General features: G+C 51.4%; 4 protein-coding genes across 4 annotated transcripts; 3 read left to right on the top strand and 1 right to left on the bottom strand.

Annotated features, from left to right (window-relative positions):
* Nucleotides 1-1,106: 1,106 nt before the first annotated feature.
* LOC113146716 lies at nucleotides 1,107-2,594 on the top strand. The gene is made up of 9 exons (XM_026334906.1): nucleotides 1,107-1,260; nucleotides 1,318-1,540; nucleotides 1,601-1,703; nucleotides 1,763-1,808; nucleotides 1,867-1,926; nucleotides 1,986-2,161; nucleotides 2,221-2,312; nucleotides 2,367-2,413; nucleotides 2,470-2,594. Exons 1-9 carry the CDS (start codon nucleotides 1,107-1,109, stop codon nucleotides 2,592-2,594), a joined length of 1,026 nt encoding a protein of 341 aa, XP_026190691.1.
* Nucleotides 2,595-3,318: 724 nt separating this feature from the next.
* Nucleotides 3,319-7,249, top strand: LOC34619628 (centrosomal protein of 131 kDa). The gene is made up of 10 exons (XM_026334875.1): nucleotides 3,319-3,717; nucleotides 3,968-4,174; nucleotides 4,334-4,588; nucleotides 4,632-4,766; nucleotides 4,921-5,024; nucleotides 5,177-5,401; nucleotides 5,670-5,832; nucleotides 5,965-6,090; nucleotides 6,466-6,672; nucleotides 6,980-7,249. Exons 1-10 carry the CDS (start codon nucleotides 3,319-3,321, stop codon nucleotides 7,247-7,249), a joined length of 2,091 nt encoding a protein of 696 aa, XP_026190660.1.
* A 4,193-nt stretch (nucleotides 7,250-11,442) lies between these two features.
* On the bottom strand, nucleotides 11,443-17,490 carry LOC34619627. The gene is made up of 17 exons (XM_026334874.1): nucleotides 17,339-17,490; nucleotides 17,095-17,228; nucleotides 16,745-16,992; nucleotides 16,298-16,474; nucleotides 15,983-16,188; nucleotides 15,453-15,843; nucleotides 15,155-15,392; nucleotides 14,817-14,938; nucleotides 14,425-14,615; nucleotides 14,146-14,254; nucleotides 13,802-14,023; nucleotides 13,300-13,691; nucleotides 12,678-13,016; nucleotides 12,458-12,539; nucleotides 12,062-12,251; nucleotides 11,740-11,878; nucleotides 11,443-11,644 (listed from the first exon to the last, which is right to left on the bottom strand). The coding sequence occupies exons 1-17, from the start codon at nucleotides 17,488-17,490 to the stop codon at nucleotides 11,443-11,445; spliced, it is 3,534 nt and encodes a 1,177-aa protein (XP_026190659.1).
* Nucleotides 17,491-18,660: 1,170 nt separating this feature from the next.
* On the top strand, nucleotides 18,661-19,991 carry LOC113146717 (RNA polymerase II degradation factor 1-like; the record flags this gene model as incomplete). The annotated part of the gene is made up of 3 exons (XM_026334908.1): nucleotides 18,661-18,808; nucleotides 19,145-19,373; nucleotides 19,801-19,991. Coding segments are annotated over exons 1-3 (568 nt in total), but the record flags the coding sequence as incomplete, so codon positions are not given.
* Between the last annotated feature and the right edge of the window lie 318 nt (nucleotides 19,992-20,309).

The following is a 20,309-nucleotide window of genomic DNA, read 5'->3' as shown; positions in this document are numbered from 1 at the left end:
AAAGGAGAAAAGTGTCTTCCCTCTGTGATAAGCCGGAAAAGAAGGAATAATAAATGTAGAAATGCTGAGCTAGACACAGACCCTGAAAGAATCCTTTGAACTTGAATGTGTCAACTCACTGCTGAGCCCCATCCAGAGCTGTGGGGGTGGTAAAGTGTTTTGCCAACTACACCTCCAGCCATTGCACGCGCAAATAGTGGTAACATTTCTAGCTTTATGCCTGTTTACTTTAACACGCACGCCAAAGCAGACAGTCAGCATAAGCATGAAAATTTTAACACCGAGCTGCATCATGCGAGCGCCTCCGTGTGAAGTAATTTCCTCGAAACTATCTGCCCGCTCCATTCTGCACTCAAAGCTTCTGGGGAGACATAATGCGTTCCAGGCACACAGAGGTCTGTCTAGGCAGCGAGTCCACTACTCTCTTTGATTTGGAACTCTCAATCTGAAGCTCCTGCATCACGTTGGGTGCTGTGCAATGCAATAGAAGATAGACCAGTACACACGCTCATTCGCAAGCTTTTGTTACCACTCGGCGGGAATAGCGCCAGGTGCAAAAACTAATGTCCAACTTTGTTTACTGTAGCCGTTCAATTGCACTTGGACCTCGGCAATGCACAGTCATCCAGTATGCAATAGAGTCGCGCCACCTCCACAATACGTCGTGACAGGTAAGCAGATACCGAAATTTGTTAATAAACAAAATCTTGTCGATACTCACACAGATATTAGGAAGAAGTGGCTTTCGAAACCATCCGTTTCATGGCGAGCAGTCATTGAGGGATCAAATTGGTCTATTTGGAGTGCTAACGGTAGAAGTCACCATTCGCCAACTATTTCACAATTAAAGCATTCCACCTTTGCTACCTGCATTCATCATGCTCCAGCGTTGGCAAATTTTGAAAACTAAGGAGTACGAAAAGGCCTCCTTTTCAATTATGAAAGTGGTACTGGCAATACACCTGCAGGTGGAAGGAGTGCACTGAAGTGTACATACGCACCAGGCGCATCATAACGAAATGAGTTGCATTCCTGCTGTGCGAATCCTCGTTCTTAAGGAAACATCATAGCGAATTGCCTCGTATTCTGACGAATCCCGAAAACAGATGAGGCACTTTATACCAGTTGTCTGTTTTTCCCTGATAGGAGTCCATGCTGAGCCTCTGCTAACCAACAGCCCAGTTTGCGACGTTGCCGTCGAGACTGCGTTGTGTCTGCACAATGCAGAGAAAATATTAATGCCGGATGCAAGGCCCTATGGTAAACTAGTAACCGTTGCACCTTGATTTCCTAATGTTCAAAACACTCTGATCGAAGGCATGGAGGTCCACCTGACCTTTGATGAATCCCGTCCCCTAGACACAAGTGGAAAGAAAAACCACGGCTCTGGAGAAGTGATGGCAGCATCTGGCGTTGGCGGTGCAGGCAGTTCAGCCTTATTCCGTAACAACTATGTCTATATACCGAGTTCAGACAGCTTCAAGTCTGCCGACTTCTCGTACACATTCTTTCTGTACCTACTCGAGGATTCAAAATCAAGGTTAGTGCTATTGGTGTGCTTTTACAGAAGAAGCAGATGGATTAGCGCTCCCTGGAACAGATCTACCAATGATATGCATGACCAGTACTGCCCTATCATCCATAAGGGCATCATGCGTGAAGATGTGCAAGAAGCTTCCCCCGCCGTCCTTGTAAATCCTCGTGTAAGTAATACTGCATAAAATATACTTGTGGCCAGCTCCAATACGTATCTTTACAATAGGATGGACGTATCAAAGTCGTCCTTGGTACAACTGGCACTGCAGCACGTACGGCTCAAATAAAGAAATACTTCTTTAGTAATAGAAGCACATTGTCACTATACAGCTGGCCAAGAGATGCAAAGCAACTCAAGACTTCGTCCTCATCAGTGGTACCACCTTGCCAGTAAGTGTCCTGATGGGGAAAGTATTCAGAATCAGCAGTTAGTTGATATCGTCTTACAGTGGTCCGGCATCAGAATCGCATGAGACTCTACGTTGATGGAATTCTCGACTCCTCTCTTGTTACTGAAGGATCGACCAAGACAAATGATCTTCCTCTATTCATTGGCGGCGCCCCCTACTCAGAAAATGTTTGCGATATGCCAATGCTCTTGGATGAATTCCGCATGTATTCATACGTGAGCCACAGTCCAACAGATTCCATAACCTTCGAATATAGCAAGTAATCCCCTCGAAGGCTGTCGGCCGTGATTATATTCAAGCTGAGGCATCTATCGCCCTGGGTGGGATTGAGCCTTCATACCTTCATATCGGTTGCACCAACTGCAAGTGAGTCGAGCTAAGTCGTCTTCTTTTGACATTCTGTCCACACACATGATTTAGCAAGGACGAAGCAGCCGAATCATGTGCTGATGGATACCACCTATGCAGTGAGTAATTTCCAAATATGCGCCTCAGTGGGGGAAGAGCTATTTTGCGTCATCAGACAAATTGGAGCTGTACAATGGTGGCTACCACGTAGCGCGCAAATTATCTCTTGGCGCAGCGCTTGTTGCTGCAGGATCCGCGACTCCAGTGAGGGGCACTGGTCTGTGCTGTACCGATGCATAAGACGAAAGTGCTAGCTTTTGACTGGTGTGACATCAATGACTCCTTTTTATAACATACCGCGAAAACCTCACCTTGTATCGACTACACACAGCCTGTCACAAGTCGCTGAGTTTTTGCGCTTCTGCGGAAGATAGCAATCGTACTGATGCTTTGATAGGAATATCATACTATGGCAAGCACTGAAATACTAGGCATAGATATGCAGTGATTCTTGTGTGGAACGAAGACCAACCCCCGTCTACAGGGTCACTAGCCGGTAGAGGAAAAACCCCGCTAAGCTTGATCCCCAAACAGGATAAGCCTTCAACGAAGAAGCGAAATGCTTGCAATGTATGCACAGTTTCGGCTGCATCACTATAGTTCCGAGTAACATTTATGGCATGCCGTGCGGTTCAACCATACGGGTCGCCAGAATACATTCGCAGCAGAAGCTAAAGATCGAGCTAGAAAGGAGCGAAATCATTAGGCAGATATTTATTCTATCGCAATTAGCGCTCTATATCTATGTTCTACGAATTTTTTACTATTAGATCTCCGTCCGCGTGTGTGCGTCTTCCGGGGCTTCTTTCCTGTGCCATTTGACTGCAGGACTCTTCGGTGAAACTGAAGGGCGTAAAAATTGAAATATACATTGCGATGGGAATATCACAATGCTTTAAGCCACTACTTCACAAGGTATGGTAGGTGAAAAGAGGCGATTCTTTCCTAGTCACCCTTGCGAACCATGACCCTCACTCAAGCTGTATCTGCGGCAACATGTGGGGTTTCAACAGCAGGCATGCCACAAAGCTTGGATCACCAGAAACCAAAGCATTTTCACGACAAGGCCTCTTCAATAGAGCCCTCGGGAGACCGAATGCGTGACTTTCTCTCATTCCTGGATCGGAGCACATCAGGTTCTGTAATGTGCGATAGTACAGCGCACACACCATTTCATCCCCCGGCAAACACCGCAAGCAATGCGAATTTATTGTCCAGAATATCTGCCCTTGAAGTTGAGCTAGAAGACAAGGAGCATAACCTGAAAGCCTTACGAGAGCTACGAGAGAGAGAAAAGCTTAAAGAGGAACACATTAGGAAGCAGCTACAACTGCAATTGCGAGATGACTTAACAAAAACTACTGTACGCAGCTAAATTTCAAGCAAATAAACACAACTTGCGCTCGCCATTCAAGCGAAACAACACGTGGACTACTGTAAATAATATGGTTGTCAACGTGGAAATGCTGCCGTCAGGGTTTCCTACTTAGTATCCATGAACAACACTTTTTACAAAAATTGAGAAGCTTTGATTCTTCCTTAACGCGTGTAAAACGTGAAATCTACAGAAACCGCTAGCAAAGGGTGCAAACTCGGGTTCGTGACTCTCGCAGGAAAAGTACGAGCAACACTCCAGGAGTCAGCAGCAACTCCTAGTTCAGCTACAAGATGAGAAGAAAGACATGGCATCTCGATATCAAAGACTTGCAGATGAAATGCGGGAACTAGAAAGAAAGTTTGGGGCCAAGACTGCTGAACTGCACAAGCAGTACGGGCGGGAGTTGGAGAGGCAGAGAAAGGCGTTCCTTTGTGGAGAAAAGGTACAAAAACTTGCGTTCGACTAATAGCTGAAGTACTCATGTATGAGCCTATATATGCCATCGAGGCAAGCGTCTACCCTACGAGAGTGCCGACCACAGCTCCTTGCTCGAAACGAAATCCCTCTTTATATTCACAAAGAAGCAGCCTCTTGCGTTCAGGCACGACGAGAGGCTTGGGAGCGCGATCGAGCCCAGGAAATCAAGGAAATCACTATAAGAGGGCTAGAACCTGAAATACAGAGGCTGATCGAAAAGCATCGTAATGAAAAGCGTTGCTTAGAAGAGAAACTAAAAGGAATAGCGAATGAGGTTCGCCCTATTGCACCGGTTTGTAAAACGTCCATGTGTCAGTCGTTCTTTGCCCTCGTACAAAAAGCTCTGCTCTGCGTGGTATGGCATATACAGCCTGACCATGTCTAATGGAATAGTCTATGAGTGTGTGGAGGAATGCTACTAGATGAAGAAACAACTAGAGCGAGAGGTTTCATCACAGAAAGCAATTGTGACGCGACAGATGGAGGAAGCTCTACAAGTCGAACGGGACCAGCATAAGCAAGAGATACGCCTGTTGCAGGAAAACTTTGGGGCTCAGGTAATTTGCGTCATTACTGTGGGTCAGAGAAACAATGCTTATGCGTGGAGGGAAAACTAGCAAATGCGGTAGTACTGACCTACGAAGCAGTTCCTTTTTCCTACCGGTTCGCGCTTCGTCGCTAAGGGCACGTTCAAATCATTTTGTGCTTCAGCTGGAGAATGAGAAGCACATACTGCAAGCAAAACATCAAGAAGAGGCGGCTAGGTGGGAATCCCAGATGAGAGATGAGAAGATGTCGGCGGAGGCTGCTACCACGTGAGGGGTGTTCATCTACTTTGCATATCTACGAAAGCATCACTGGAAAGGCTGCTCAGTTACCTGTTTGGCAGCCATATTTACACCACAGACCCCGATTCATATCTTGTAGTCAGCTCTAATGCGTTCCCTCTGATTCGTGATAAATGCAGGAAAGCCCGTGAGGAGGAGCAAATGCGCTGCAAAGAGGCAACCAGCGAGCTAATAACGGAAATTGAGCGTATGCGACAGGCCCACGAAGCCGAACTTCGTCAGGCTACCGCAGCAGCAAAAGCAAATCAAAATGAGACCATCATTGCCATGGAGGCAGCGAAGGCAGCAGCGATACAGGAAGCCGTAGCAGCAACAAAAAAGGAGGTTGAGGAAGAGTGCCACAGGTTTGTACGCTAAAACCCAGCTGGTCCTGGATGAAACAAATAAGTGACAAAGGATGCAGTGGCGCATAGACGGACATAGTGCAAAATGTCCTCATTTGCCGTGCTAGCTGTTTTTGTCATGCAAGAGCTTTACAAAGCCGTTTGTAGAGCATATACTTGTAGAGCTGGAGTGGATTGGCTACTGGTTTAAACAGAGTTTATCTCAAAAGCATCTCACCATTTCAGAGTTCATTGGTCTACGAGCTATCTGCCGGTGTATTTAATAAAGGAAATTGGATCATCTATTAAAGCGTTTAAGTCAAGAGCAGCTGGAGGCCCAGACGCGATTCGAGCGGCAATGTAACGAAGCAGTGGCCGCGTCTCAAGACAGTGCCGATCGGCTGAGGCAGGAATTTACTAAGGAACGCAACAAGCTGGAATCAGAGCTTAAGGTATTTTCTTTTATTCCCTGATGCTCAAGTGTAGGATCAAGGTTTCAGCCTGCTAACTGCCTACATATCTCTTCAGAGTCAAGCTCCTCATGACACAGAAGGGAACGTAGGTGCGAGTGAAACGCGATTCAGGTCGCTCACGAAAAACGGCTGGATCTGGAGAGGCTAGTGTCGCGGTTGGAAACAGAGGCAGAGCTTAGAGAGAAGGTGAGGGCCGAGCTTCAAATGGCCCTCGATGAAGTGAGCGGCAGGACAAAGGTGCGAAGCTTCTCAATAGACCAGCTGTGCATACAATAGAAGGCGGAAGCAGTAGGCACTGCGCTATTCACGCGCGATACAGAGGCACTGCGCAAAAGACAATACACCCAATTGCTTGCGCGCAAGTACTTGTTTGCCATTTTGATCCCTGGTTACAACAGGCGTTGATATCTCAGAGAGACCAAAGAGATCAGGCCCTTAAGTCTCAGTGGGAACGAGAAAAACTGCAATGCGAAGTACCGATGTCTTTCATTACCCAACTCTTTGACATTTTTCCTATGTCACTGCCTTTCCCAACCATATGCTGCTGTGTACCTGTGTGGAACCCATTTATACTGAATTTATCCCTCTCTGTGTTTCTGCCTGTATCCATAGCAACACCGGCACGACTTAGCTGCCCAAAAGGAGTTGATTGAGTCTATGAGCGCCCAGCTGAGCGAAGCAAAAACAAAAATGGAGGAAATAAGGCAAAAAGAGGGATTGATGCTCGAGACCATCGAAGCGAAAGTTAAAGAGGCTCTCTTTGCAAAGGATCAATCCATACAACGACTTCAAGATGAGCTCTCAGCCAGTAACACAAGAGTACGCAAAAAATAGAGGCTTTTACTGCATAACACGTGCACGACAGACTGGAGGGGAGCTGCGAGGGAACGTATCTAGGAACGGACTGACGTTAAAGTACTATTTTGGTGCTTTTTTGCTCTAACGATGTCGTACATCGTTATTTACAGCTCCACATCGAGTTAGACTGTTTGAAACGGTCAAGCGTTTTTGGCGCATTGTGTTCAAGTCAAAGCAGCCATGCAATCTGAGTCTGAACAGTGACCCAGAACGTTTTAGGTGTTCTTGGTGAATACACAAAATACTACAGTGCCTGTGTTCTGCTTAGGTGAAGCATCTAAAGGATCTCATGAATAGACAGCGATCAGAGTTGACTACGGGGGCTTCTCGGTGCGATTCCTTTTCATTAGACTCGACGGTTTCCACCTCAGCTTCTCTTCTGCCTTCATTGGAAAAAGTGGATACGGAAATTGGTGCAAAATCGCTTGTTTTATCTAAGCAGCAAGGTGTACAGCTTAGATCACGATGCATTAGAGGTCAATCTGGAGCAAAGATCATTCAAGAGCAGAAAAAAGTTAAAAAGAATGTCTCTCACTAATTGAGGGGCTTGTGCACAATTCACCAAGCAAGCCCACCCTAACCAAGAATTCCTCTCATTTTCCTGCATATATTTACAAAACCAATATATTCGGCAGTTTCCACCTCAGCTTCTCTGCTTCCTAAGTGGGGAAAAGATGCAACGAACATTGGAACAAAACCGCTTGTTTTATCGAAGCAGCAAGGTGACTTATCTACGATAGACTAAAAGCTGGAAATTATGCAGCTGTGTGTGTGTTGTTGCATGTCACAAAAACTTAGGTGGATACTCACACTTCGGAAGAAAATTTTCGATGCTCAAATAATCGACATAGAAAGTACATTGACGGGACATGCTAGGGTTGGGCGAAAATAGTGGAATACGGAATGATAAAATCAAAATGATCACACAAGCAACACCTACATCGGGCACTGCAGACCCCCGCCAAACCACCATACGAAACACAGTAATGGTTGATTAGTTGCAATACACTGCAGCTGCAAGAGTCAGATTGCTGGCGCTCAAGTGCATTTGAGCGGCTATGGACAGCGTCTAAAGTCACCCTTTAGGAAGGAAGGCAAAAGCTGTCTATTATCAGAAAAATGCGTGACCAGAGCTATGCATGCTAAATAATAGATAACCTAGCAAGAATTGAATGATCAGAAGCAAGCGCCATTATTGTTTTGGTCACCTAGGTCCCTCATGTTTCTTTTGCAAGCATTTTCCGGCCTGCAGCACAAAACCACCAAACTTCAGCTAATATAGTGCTTTCTTATCGTATCAGCACTTATACATGCAAGTGAATACTTTCAGCGGACAGGTTGGTAAAACGGGTGGAATAGAGCTTGACGCGGTCACGGAGAGAAAACAAAAGACACTTAAGCTCCACAAAAAACAGACGAGAGAGAGAAAAGCACACGCGCACAACAAGGACCACGTCAGTAAATCGCAGTGTGGGAGTAAGCCACTGGCCTAGAAATCGAGTCGAACTTGACAACTTTTCGTCATCTAGTATCCACTTTTGTTGGCTATTTGCTGTTATATGTACAATGGGGATCCTTTAGGCGGTTGCAAACATCAGGAGATATATGTTCTCAAGGCTGCCCGCACTTAAATTAGATGGAGTGAAGTCCAGAAGGGCAAATGCAGTGTTGTCGTGAAACCTGTAGCCCAGAATTTCTGAACATGCCTCCTCTCAACAGAGCCCCGCCTTCTATTTTGTTTGCATAAATCAAGTCAAGTACCGTCTGGTGTCTAGCGATTTCCGTAACAGTCCTGTTGAAATGAAAGATCGACTGAATCCCCAGTACGCCAGCTAGTAATGCGAGCTTCGTCTGGTGTTCTCTCATTGAGTCAAGCAATTAAGAAGCCGGTTCCGTATATGTGATCTTCCTGCCAAAACAATAACCAACAGATAGACGAAAAAAACGAAACAAAAATGTACACGAACAAATAAAGCATACCATACACAACACGAGCAGACCTGTTCACGGTAAATGGCTTATTCCACACGTGGAACGAATAAAGGGTCAAGCATTCTTTTGCATAGCGGAAATAAGTAGGGGCCACGCAGCATGCCACTCATACATCCAAGCGAATTTTCTGTTTAAAACCGTTCCAAGATGGATGCAGTCATGTGTAAGAATCAAATGATTCATCGCGGTGAAAGAGGAAAAGTGAGAAACGCGGTACACCCTTTGAGAACATCGCCTTTGCACGCTATGAGAAACGCAAAGTACGAGCCTTAACGTGGATTGAGAAACAACATCGTTATCAGAAAAAAAGAGAACAGACAATGCTCGCACGGAGCATCCAGCTGTGCGAATCCAGTTTTAGCGCGCGTGGCGCCTCTACGAAACTACCGGTGTACTGGGTGAGACAAAAAGCCACAAAGGCCAGAGTGCAGCGATAGTCTAAATTGTCACGCACGTATAAGTATAAACGTCCACATTCTACTGCTGCCACATGGAATAATATCAATCCGGCCTGGCCCTCTTACGCTTAACCGTTGGGTGCGTGAATGAATAAACTTCCCTCCCGCATGCCTCACTCGGTCACTCACCATGATACTTCTACATTTACTTCTCCTTCTGACCAAGGACTTATATAGGTCCCCTGAAGTGCTCTGACAGATTACAGCTTAACTTTCGGGGCATAGGTAAGGTGAATCGAGTCGTGTGCTACTTTCGTCTTCGTGGGGAGTCGCAAGGCACTAATGTCTGTAAAGGAAAGGTTTTTAAATGTGCTTACGTTTTTCGTCCTACCATCAGCCATCAGCGGTCAGAGCCACTAAACAGATGCAAAGACATGAGCATGCTGAATTCGAAAAAAGACGGATAAGAGTATAGCAGAGCAGAAGAAGAAAGCCTACACAGAGGGGACCGGAACGCTTCGAAACATGGAAAGGGTGGGGTATATGAGATGTTTCTTCCGCCTTCTATGCAGCATGACTACGGTTTGGCAGTTTCAAGGTTCTCACTTTTAGTAGAAACTGCTCCTACAACAGGGAATTTCCTGAGTCCAGCGAATACATCAGCAGACACGCATGTACTCACTGGCGCAACCACTTGCAAGTTCAATTTTAGCCACTTGAATCAGCCGAATTTCCATCCGAATCTGTCAAGATTAATCTGAGCAGTCGCGAGTGCTGCGTTTTTTGCTGTTGTCCTCCCCTCGAAATGCATAACCAGATCTCCTAGTTAGCAAAATATGTAGGCCTCACACTCATCTTTAGCTATTTGTGCATTTACATCCGTTCAAGAAAGTAAATATTATGCGTTGCATCCAGAGTCATCCCCCCTAGCAGAAGCTTGCGCAGAATTTGGAAGAATGGACCGCACGGGCACGAATGAAGCATAAGAATTTGTTGCTGAGGATAAGTTGGCGCATCAAAAGAAAGCCTATTGACAATTACGGAATAATTGCAAATATAAGCAAGTATGCCTTTGAAAATTAAAAGATGAGGCCAACAGCATTTACTACTGGAACGAGCTGCTTGCACGTCTGTCTCGATGTTGCTCAGCGCAGTATTCCTTCGACAACTGGGCCTGCAGGTTTGCATGAATCTTCGACACATCAGTTGATATAAAAGGAGCTCACTATCTGGCTGGAGCACGGCCCGGCAAACTTGGTGCTTCTTTCTTTTGTCCTCGGTCGTGTCCGTCCACGCCTTCGGGGGATTTCGAGTAAAACGTGGCATCAACTTTAACGGTGAGCTAAAACCTGGGAGAAGCGTTGCTGCTACATTCTTCCAAAGACGTGCCTCCGTCGGCATTGGACCATGTCCGAAGACTGCAGAGTCCAATGCTTACGAAGGTTTACCATGCTGCAGAGCAGAATGTTCTAGGATAAGCGTCAAGTCTACGTTTGGAGCGCCCTTTAATGAGTATAAAGTGTGAACAGTCACGCCTAGCATGAAACTATGCTGCATCTTAAACACGGCCAAGCAACTGTATTAACGTGCACCTAAAGGGCAAACACAACGCTTGTTTCGGTACGATCTACTCGTTTGCTCTTCTTTTTACACTGCCCCCCTAATATCCTTTCCTTTATTATACTGCCAAGTAGCGGCGATTTCCGGATTTGTTTCTGCTCGCTTCGCTTCGCTCTTGATAACCCTACCGACCTTCAGGGATGCCTGCAGGTGTGAGCCTTTCCTTAGTTTCTTGGTACTCGCCATATACCCTCCTTTCTGTGTGGATTGGTTGGGTCGGGTAGCGAGTCCTGTATATCCCAGATATCGAAGCAGCTGAACTCAACAAAACGTGGGGAAAAACACGAACTTTTTGGCAATTTGTGCTGAAAAATTCGCCCTGCTACGTCCAGTTGCGCCTGCAGCTTCCTCAGAACAGAAAAAAGCGATTGCCCAAGTGAAACCCTATCGAACCAATATAGGGTCCTCAACACTAAGAAGCGCTTAGAACTCCCTACATCTTATGTGGACCAAAGAGGCACAAAAGCGGCCCTAACAGTCCTCCATTTCTAGGTTTCAGTACCTCCATAAGTGTGAGCCTTTGTGGTTTAGGATACCGTGCAATTCCTTAGGGCATTCACACTAACCCCACGGGGAGCATTTTGCCCAGTTACAGCCTCTGCGACGAGCTTTGCAAGTTAAGCAATTCAGATGAGCACACTGTGACAGCTCTTCCCTCTGTTGAGAGGGGCTCTTAGGCCTGTAAGCACGAGGATCAAAGTCTTGCCAGAGTGATTGGGGATTAGTGGCGCGTTTCAACGAGATCGCCCCAGGAAGCTCCTTTCCTAATAACCACCACGAGCGGCACGGCGAGCGTTGCTGCGCCTTGCATTTCCTCTTTCATCAATGAGATCAGTGCTTCCGTGTCTTCCCTGCAGCACTCTACGAGCAGTTCGTCGTGCAGCGATAGCAGCAAGCGAGGGGGCAAGCTCCCTTTGAACTTCCTGCAAGGCCAGCACACTCCAAAGGTTCTTCACTGTCTCAGCAACCCCTAAGTCTACAAACCTCGAATCGAGAGCCAAAATCATGGGGGTTTTACCTCGTCTGCAGCGCTCGTTGAACTGCAAGCATTGCTTGCTTGATGATATCGCTTGCACTGCCTTGGATCCGCGAATTTACCGCCTGCCGAGAAAGGGCGGCGCTGTCCATATTTTCCAATTTCAAAGGTCGACGTCTTCCTGAAGGCCACCCACCCACAGTACGGTCTCCTCATGTTACGAACCTCTACCCAGCAGTGCTAAAAGAATGCTGCACCGTAAAGTGCACATGCGACGCTGCGAAATCGAGCTCGCCCTCGCAAATATGGCCTAGTCGCTAGCCCCCCAGATCTTAGAATCCTAGCTCATTACTGAACGACTGACCTGCCAGTGTAGTAACGTATCCATGCTGTTGCGCAAAGGCAGTTGAATCCTTCGCGAACTGAGCGACTTCCGGAAAAGCCTCCAAGAATTGCTGACGGCACTTTACCGCGGCCTCAAGACCCATACCCAACTGCTGCGCCACCGTCTGCAAACCTCCGCCGTACAACAGAGAGAGGCATGCCACCTTCGCCTATGTGCGCAATTGACACGCAAGACATGGAAAGCTCGAACCCTGGAGGCTGCACACACTTGCGCGAGAGAGAGTGCAAGCGGGCAAGAAGAGACAGCAGAAGCGTGCTTTGTGCATCTGCACACCTCAACCGAATCCAAGGCTTTTGCTCTACGAGGAAAAGCACTACCGGTCCAAATTTTCCTCTATCCCACCCAAGTCCTTACGTGTGCCCTCAATTCGTCGGAAACAGCATCCAGAGAAACCCCAGCAACAGCCGCAGCCATTTCTTTGTAAGGATCAGCACCGCTCCGGCACAGCAAAGTGCTGAGACGCCCACCAGCACAAAAGTGCGCCTGAGCCTCGAATCAGACAAAGTGGATCTAGCTGCCGAATGTTAAGATGCAGCACAGCCTCCACAGCGACTAGCTCGAAGGCACTCTCTACCGACACAATGCCCACCCCGCTCCTCTCCCCTCTCCCAAGCGCTGCCCCCCACGCCTGTCTAGAGACTCGAAATTTACCAAAACGCGCATTTCGATTTGGGAAAAATCGGCGGAGACAAGCTCTTGTCGCGCCGGGTCAGTTGGCACAAAGGCCTCCCGGCATTTCAACTTCACTTCAACAGAGGGCGCCCCCAGGAGGCTTCCCGCTGCAGAGGGGGCCCCCGTCGGGCCTCTCTGTGGCAGCATTAGCACGGCTTCTCTTGGGATAGTCTGCATGTTGTAATAAGAAGCAGAAAGGCGGCCAGTGACAGTGTGCGTCTGGTTCCACCGGCAGAATACCCTGCACAGCAGCACCCCAGACTCCGAAATCGCAGATCAGCACGAGAAGCTCTGAGCTGAATCAGCCTTATACAGCGCTCCCAGGCAAAGGCCTGCGCGGCGGGGGGTTCGCACAATTTGCGCAGAGGCCGCCTCCCAACAGCCAATGCCACCCTCTCGACCGCAGCCTTCTAGATGCAGTCCTGCTGCTGCTGCATGCGGAAGGCGCAGCAGCCCTTGCGTCCAACAGCTCTCCCAGTTGAACTGATGGAGGCAGGCAGGTGGGGGCTCTGGAAGCGACTGACCTTGGAAGCTCCGCTGGCTGCTTCGGATTGCGACCAGCAGCCCACGGGGTTGAAAAGCCTTTGGCCTTCTTCTTGTGGAGCGACAGGGGGCCCTCCTGAGGCACGTGGAAGCCTACGGGGCCCTCCGTTTTGGGGGTTGCAACAGCATCAGGGCATCCTTCGGCTCTTGGAGAGAGCTGCAGCAGCGCCAGCAGCAGCCCACCCAATCCCAGGCCGTACAGCTCAGGATGGCTGTCCTCCCTCCACGCCCGTGCGGCGTAGAGGCGCATCTTGAGCCGCCTCGCGTAAGTGCAGCTTACGGGTGTCAGTGGGGCGAGGTAGGTGGAATAGAGTTTGGCGATTTGGCGATAACTCTGCAGCAGGGGAACCACGGGGTGCGCGTCCCTTAGGCCCTGCAGCCAACACGTCGCATGCAAACACAACGTAGACTTCAGCGCTTAGGGGTCCTTATGCAGCCCTTGCTCCAACTAGACCACAGCTGCGGCTGCGAGCTAGGGATTACCTGAAGGACGTTGTCATCCGTGCAGAACTGTTTCGTCCTTTCTCCTCCTCCTACGACTTTGGTGCCCTGAGGGCCTCCCTGGAAGCTCCCAGGAGACTCCGCGGGAGGCACTCCAAGTTTCAGATGGGTGTACAGGACGTAGGCGACCTGCTTCACGGAGGACGGCGTAAACGAGAAGCCTGCTGCTTCCGAGCAAGCAGCCGTCAGTCGCGCCATTACTTCCTGACAAGGAAGGCGTGCACAGGCAAGGCATGCGGATTCTCAAAGCTGCAAGCAGAAAAGCCCTACGGGCCGCAGGAGCTGTATGCCTGTGCAATCAGACTGCTACGGCTGTCCAGTCGAACCTGCAGTTGGGATTTCAGGGGCTCAATGAGCGAAAGATCGCATGCGATGCCCGTAGTCTCAATGACAGCGAGCAGCAAGGCAATAGGCCCCTCCTGCGCCTCCAGAATCCTGCATGCACAGCCGTGACGATAGGCTTTATCGTCCTTGATACAAGGGGCTACAGACGGGAGGCTCTGCGGATAATGACTCCCCGCATGCGGCTGCGTGCATGCAAGGAGTAATCTGCCTTTGATGCCGCTCGCTGCAGCCTTTGCGGATGCGCAGCGCAGCTCCAGTACCTGCAAAGGCCTTGCGAGAGGATCGACTGCCCCAAGATGCTCGCAATCGCAGCCGTTGCCGCGGCACCCTCCATAGAGGAGGTCCACAGCACGCTTGCCTCCTCAGACACCCCCAAGTCTGTGCTCGACAAATTCCCCTGCATGCGCATGCACATGCCTTCATCCCCACGAGGCGGCCTTTGATCGCGAAACTCCTCGGAAAAACACGAGGGCGTCGCCCCGAGCTGCGAGGTGGCGAATAAACGCGTGGTTGCGGATCAACGCAAGCCTTTGCGCTTATAGCCATTAAGAATGGCCGCCTCGCAAAGACAAGCTTCAAGCCTCCCTCCCCTTCTTTCCCCTCCTAAATCGTGCCACAACATGCAGCAGCTTCATGCAGCAGCCTAGCCTACCAAGGAATACGGCAACTTGAGTCGCGCTGCCGCTGCACTGAGGGCCCCTGCACTCTGGGAGTCGTCGGGGGCTGCCAGCCACACCATCAGAGACACATCCAGGAAGCACACCTTCCCGAGCGCTGCAAAAACACACACAAGTCCGACAGTTCAAAGCACGAGGAGGTCGAGACACGCCTCGGAAAACACAAGCTCCTTTTCAGCGGGGCCTCTCGAACGCGCTCGTGTGCAAGGCTAGACAACTAAGGCATGAATGCGGCTCGCTTCTTGCGCCTTGCCCGAGGCTTCCCTTTCGAAGCTACACAGTTAGAGCTTAAGGTTAGGGTTGGATTGCCGACGAATCGCAAGTTCTTCTGCTAAGAGAGGCCTGAGCGCCTCCTGGCAACTCCACATCAGCAAGAGACCCCCTGAATGGCAACTCCTCTTCCTCGAAATAAACACGTCCCGCACAAAGCCCCACACCCCCTCTGGAGATACTTGCTGCTGTTGTTGCTCTTGCTGCTGTAGTTGTTGCTCTTGCTGCTGTAGTTGTTGCTCTTGCTGTTGTTGTTGCTCTTGCTGTTGTTGTTGCTCTTGCTGCTTTCGTTGTTGCTCTTGCTGTTGTTGTTGCTCTTGCTGTTGCTGCTGCGTTAGTACATTCAACGCAAACTCAGCCACGGGCATGACAAAGTGTTGCCAGTCCTTTGGAGTTCCTTGTGTGAGTCTTTGGAGGGCCTCTTCGGTGGAAGCCTCGGAGCTCCTCGACGCGAGATAAGGGCCTTCCAGGCAGGCAACCATAGAACCCCTGGAAAGCACAATCGCAACAGGACGAGGGAAGCGGGCACGCAAGGTCTTTTGCTTGAATCGCGCTGCATCGAGTTTCTTGCTGCACATTGACGAAGAGGAGCCGTCCTCGAACAACACCGAAAATACCCAGCAAGGGGGGCCTCCCGAGGCGCTGTGCTGCGAAGGAGTCGCTGAGGAAGTCGAGGATTCCACTGATGCGCCCTCTACAGGAAAGTTCTCGCCAACAAATGTTTCAAAGGCGCTGAGCGAGGTTATGAATGTCACGTCCTGCGAGCACATACACACCCTCGGAAAAAAAGATGGCCCTTACGCTTTCAGTCCGAAGTCGCAAAGGCGGCATCTGCGCTTTTTCGGGAGTCATGCAGGCTCACTCTGCGAGCTTGCCAGCCCCCACAGACGGCCTCCCATGCGAGAAGAGGGTTAAACATGACTTGACCCCTACTAGGGCCTCTTTTGGGGGTGTTCGCCTTGGCTTTTGCGGGGGTGGCTTTTTTTTTCCGCGTGCGACTCCCGTTGTCAGGTTTGCTCGGCAGTGCCGCCGCGCAAGAGTTCCTTGTTTTTTCGTCTCCGTGAGAGCTGCCTCGCGCTGTAGAGCGACGCAGCACAGAGGGGGGAGGCCTCTGAGGGGCGGGCAGCTCTCCAAGAGGAGGCGGCGTCTCTCGGGGGGCCCCCGAGGGGGCCCCCCCCCAGCTCGCGCTAAGGCCGCCTCTGCGATCTTTGTTGAAGGCCTCTTGCGGGCTGTTGTCGGAGGCTGACGGGGAACAAGGCGCCTCTCGAAAATCCCCCGCTGAGTCTCCTCCAGGCGTAGAAGGCGCAGTGATCGAAGAAACACTAAGGCCATGCAGCGACGGGGCAGCAGCTGCTACGAAACACTGTGGATTTCCTGCTCCCGGAGAAGGCAGCAGCTGTAGCGTCGCTGCAGCGTTGGAGGGCCCCCCCTCAGGATGCTCGTCTTCCGATGCACAGCGGCACACCACGTGCGCCGCCGCCTCCGGAGGCCCCTCAGGGGGCCCCCCTGGGGGCCCCCTAGGGGCCTCTGCGTGCACAGCAGCGCCAGGAAAACCTCCGTTTCCCTCCGCAGGAAGGCAATCCGGCCAGTCTGAGTCTGCGTCTGCTTCCGCCTCCTGCTGCAAAGGCTGCTGCTGCTGCTGCTGCAGGGGGCCCCTCCAAGTGGGGCCCATATAGGCACGGATATCTGCCTGGTGGCCGCTAGAAGGCACTCCATGCTGCGGAAGAGGAGCCATAAGGCCCTTCGCTTTCGCCAAGCGCCGCAGACGCTCGAGCTGCTTTTCCAGTGAAAGACTTCCAGGGTCGACTCCTTCCCCTTGCGCTTGTTGTTGGTTCTGTTTCCGGAGTAGCAGAGTGTGGGGAACTTGTGCAGGGGAAGGGGCTGCGGGCAGCACAGACGAGGCACCAGACTGCGGCAGCAGCAGCGACCTTGCCGCTGCTGCTGCCGCAGTCTGCGCGGGGGGCTCTATAGACGCAGTCTCGCAACAGTTGCGGTCGACTGCTGAGGCTGGAGCTGATGCTGTAGGCGCCCATTCATCCCCTGCCGCACACGATTCAAGGCCGTTCTCGAGCTCCTCATCCGCGGCGAGACTCAGCAAAAACGCCTTTAAGCCATCTCTGCATGCAGCGTGCGCATATACATATATTCACACCCTCCTTCTGAACCTGAACCGTAAGGTCAAAGCCGTAGAGCGGAGACACGTCTTCATAGCCCTAAGGGTGCTTACGTTTCGCTAAGAGGAGGCGAGGGTGGGGGAGGCGGCAGTGTTGCAAATTCAAAAGCCACAAAGCGCCGTGCGGCCCGCCGTCCACTGGACCAGGTCGGAGATCTGCTCCTTGGGGGCCCCCCCCACTGAGGGGGAACGGGGGGCCCCTCCATGCAATGAGGAGGGAGCTACCACCTTTCGGAGGCTTTCTGCAGGCGGCGTTCTCTCTCCTTCCCTGACTGAAACCTCCTCGACAAAGTCTTGAAGAGAGTCGCGAAGTCGTGAGGACGTGGCTTGCTGGATCTTCGGAATGATGCGTGTGTGTTTCAGGAGCGAAGGCAGGCAGACTGAGTTCGCCTACACACGAACGACTCCAACAAAGACAACAGCGCCACATCGCAGCGCAGGCCTTTGAAAGACAAATGCCATTCGGAGTGAAGCGACAGGAGCCGAAGCTGCCAACCCCACACGGGGGGCCCCCAGCCACGCGATCTCAGGGGCCCTCGGAAAAGGGGGGGGCCCCCGGCTGCAGCAGCAGCGGGGGGCCCTCAGCCGCAGCCCGACGGCGGCTGCATATATAGGCTGCTCTGGAAGCGCATACCGTTTACAAGGCCTCTTTGTGGTCTCTGATTGCTGCATTGTGGACGCAAAAACTGTTGTGAGTGGCGTATTTGGGGAAAAAAGCGCGAAGTTTCCCTCGCTCGCTGCGCCTTGGCCGCCTCAGCTTCTCTTGAAGCGCCACGCCGTGGCAAGGAAGATCCGTGCGGAAAGCCTCCAAAGGCCTGCTTGTGCCTTCCTCCGACATCCGAGGACGTCGAGTGGCTCTTGAAGAACCTCTAGGAGGCCTCTCCCTTCAACTGTATGGGGAGCTCAGGGGCTGCTATGACACGGCATCCAGGAAAGCCAGGCTTACGGGATGGCTGTGTGCTGCATGCACTTTTCTAGAGCCGGGGATGCCGCCTTTCGACTGGCAACAGCAAAGGGCCTCCCGTGAGGGGCCCTGTCAAGAGGCTTCGCAGAGACAAAGTGTTGAGGGGGCAGCCTCTACGGGATCTTTCGGGAATAGTCGCCAAGAGGCCTCTAGCCCCCTTCGTCAAAGGCATTGCACACCCCTAGCCTTGGCTCCCTATGCTTCCACCTCAGGAGGGGGGTGTGGCGGTGTCGTCCAGCAACCCTTTGGGCAGGAGGGGAGCTGTACGGGCTCTCAGCAACAGCATCATCATCAGCAGCAGCAGCATCAGTATCAGCAGCAGAATCCTCATCAGCAGTATCATCATCAGCAGCAGCAGCATCAGTATCAGCAGCAGAATCCTCATCAGCAGCTGCTGCTGGCGCAGGAGCCAATGCCCCAGCAGCAGCTACTGCGCAAAGGCTCGGAGATAGAGGAGCTGCAGCAGCAGTGCAAGGAGTCTCTGCGAGCTTCTCTTCGAATCGTGGATGAGACGAACCAGACTTCCCAGGCGACTGCGGAGCAACTCGCGGCGCAATCTGGTTAGTCTAAACTGTTTTTGAATCCTTCTCCTCGTCACGACGCCCTAGAGAAGCGGCGGTTGTCTGCAGTCCGTCGCTTTGGTCGTTTTACGGCGAAAGCACGGCTCGTGTATCGGAGGAAGGCGCAGCAGAGAAGGCCGCTGCGCGTGAACGCTAGCTGCCTTCTCTGCCGAGCCTCGAGGCTTCCGCGACTGTCCTCTCGACTGTCGCCGTCTGAGGCTTGGCTAGCTGTTGCTCGCCGGGCAGGTGAGGCAGAGGCGGCTGCTGGCTCGAAGGTCTAGGGATTACTGCCAAGCTGCAGGAAGTTCGATTTCTGCATGCGGCTGTTTGCTGCAGAGCAACTGACTCGCATCGCCGAAACTACAGAAGAAATCAGTGGCAACCTAGAGGCTTCAGCCTATCTCCTGAAGGGACTTAAAAGCTGGTGGGGGGGGTTTGCGCAGATATTCTCAGCTCCCAGGGCGTCCTTTAACTCCGCAAGCCGCCAACAGCAGCAGCAGCAACAGCAGCAACAGCAGCAACAGCAGCAACAGCAACAGCAGCAACAGCAACGCACACCTCTGCAGTCGCTTGCGCAGCAGCAGCAGCAACACCAGCGACAACAACAGCAACGGGAGTTGTTGCTGCTGTCTGGCACTGGAAGCCTCGGGGTAGGGGTCAGCGACGACTTTGACAGCGAGCTGCAAAAGGATCTTGGCCACCTTTCAAGCATGGTATGCTTCCCCTGCACAGACACACGCGCGGTGCTGCTGTACGTCTAATCCAGGTGCTGCTGTCTGCCCTGCTGGCAGTGCTCTTGCTGTAGCTGCCAGGGGAGGCGTTGGTGGGTCGCGCAGTGTGTCGAGTTGCCTGTGACGCTACTGACGGGGGTGTGGCTGCCGTTGAGAGCGTTAAGGGGGAAAGAAGGGGAAGAAGGAGGGGCACAAGGAGGGAAGGGGGAAGAAGGAGGATATTGGGCACGCTGTAGTGTGATACTACACCTTCTTTGGAAGCGGTTATATATGCGACAAAAGCGCACTCTCTGCTGCCACTGCCGCCTTATGGGTGCCCTCCCGTGGTGCTGTCATGACAAGGCCAGAGGAGGCAAGCAGGACGCGCGCAGCTGCGTTTTGCAATACCAGAGCAGCTTCGGAAGAATCAAGGGGGAAGCAGGCGGAGGCGGGAGGCCTTGCCGGCAGAGCTGGCATGTGTGTGTGTGTGTGTGTGTCTATGTGTGTGTCTATGTGTGTGTGTGGCTGTGTCTGTGTGTGTATATGTGTGTGTGTGTCTGTGTCTGTGTGTGTTTGTGTTTGTGTGTGTCTGTGTCTTTCGTTTCGGTTGTGTGCTTTCCTCTCTTTCTTTATCAGAGTAGGCCAGTTCACGCGTCTGACGTCGTGTTTCTGTGTATGTCTGTCTGTTGCTGCGTCGTGTCACAACTGATAGTGTTCGTGTTGAGTGGTTGTTAATTTTTGTTGTTGTTGTGTCTTGGTCGGGTAGTGAGTCGTGGAGATGTGGAGTGAGT

This window comes from Cyclospora cayetanensis, unplaced genomic scaffold, assembly GCF_002999335.1.
Source record: "Cyclospora cayetanensis isolate NF1_C8 unplaced genomic scaffold, CcayRef3 CcayRef3_contig_52, whole genome shotgun sequence".
NCBI lineage: Eukaryota > Apicomplexa > Conoidasida > Eucoccidiorida > Eimeriidae > Cyclospora > Cyclospora cayetanensis.
This window is presented reverse-complemented; position numbering and strand designations above follow the sequence as displayed.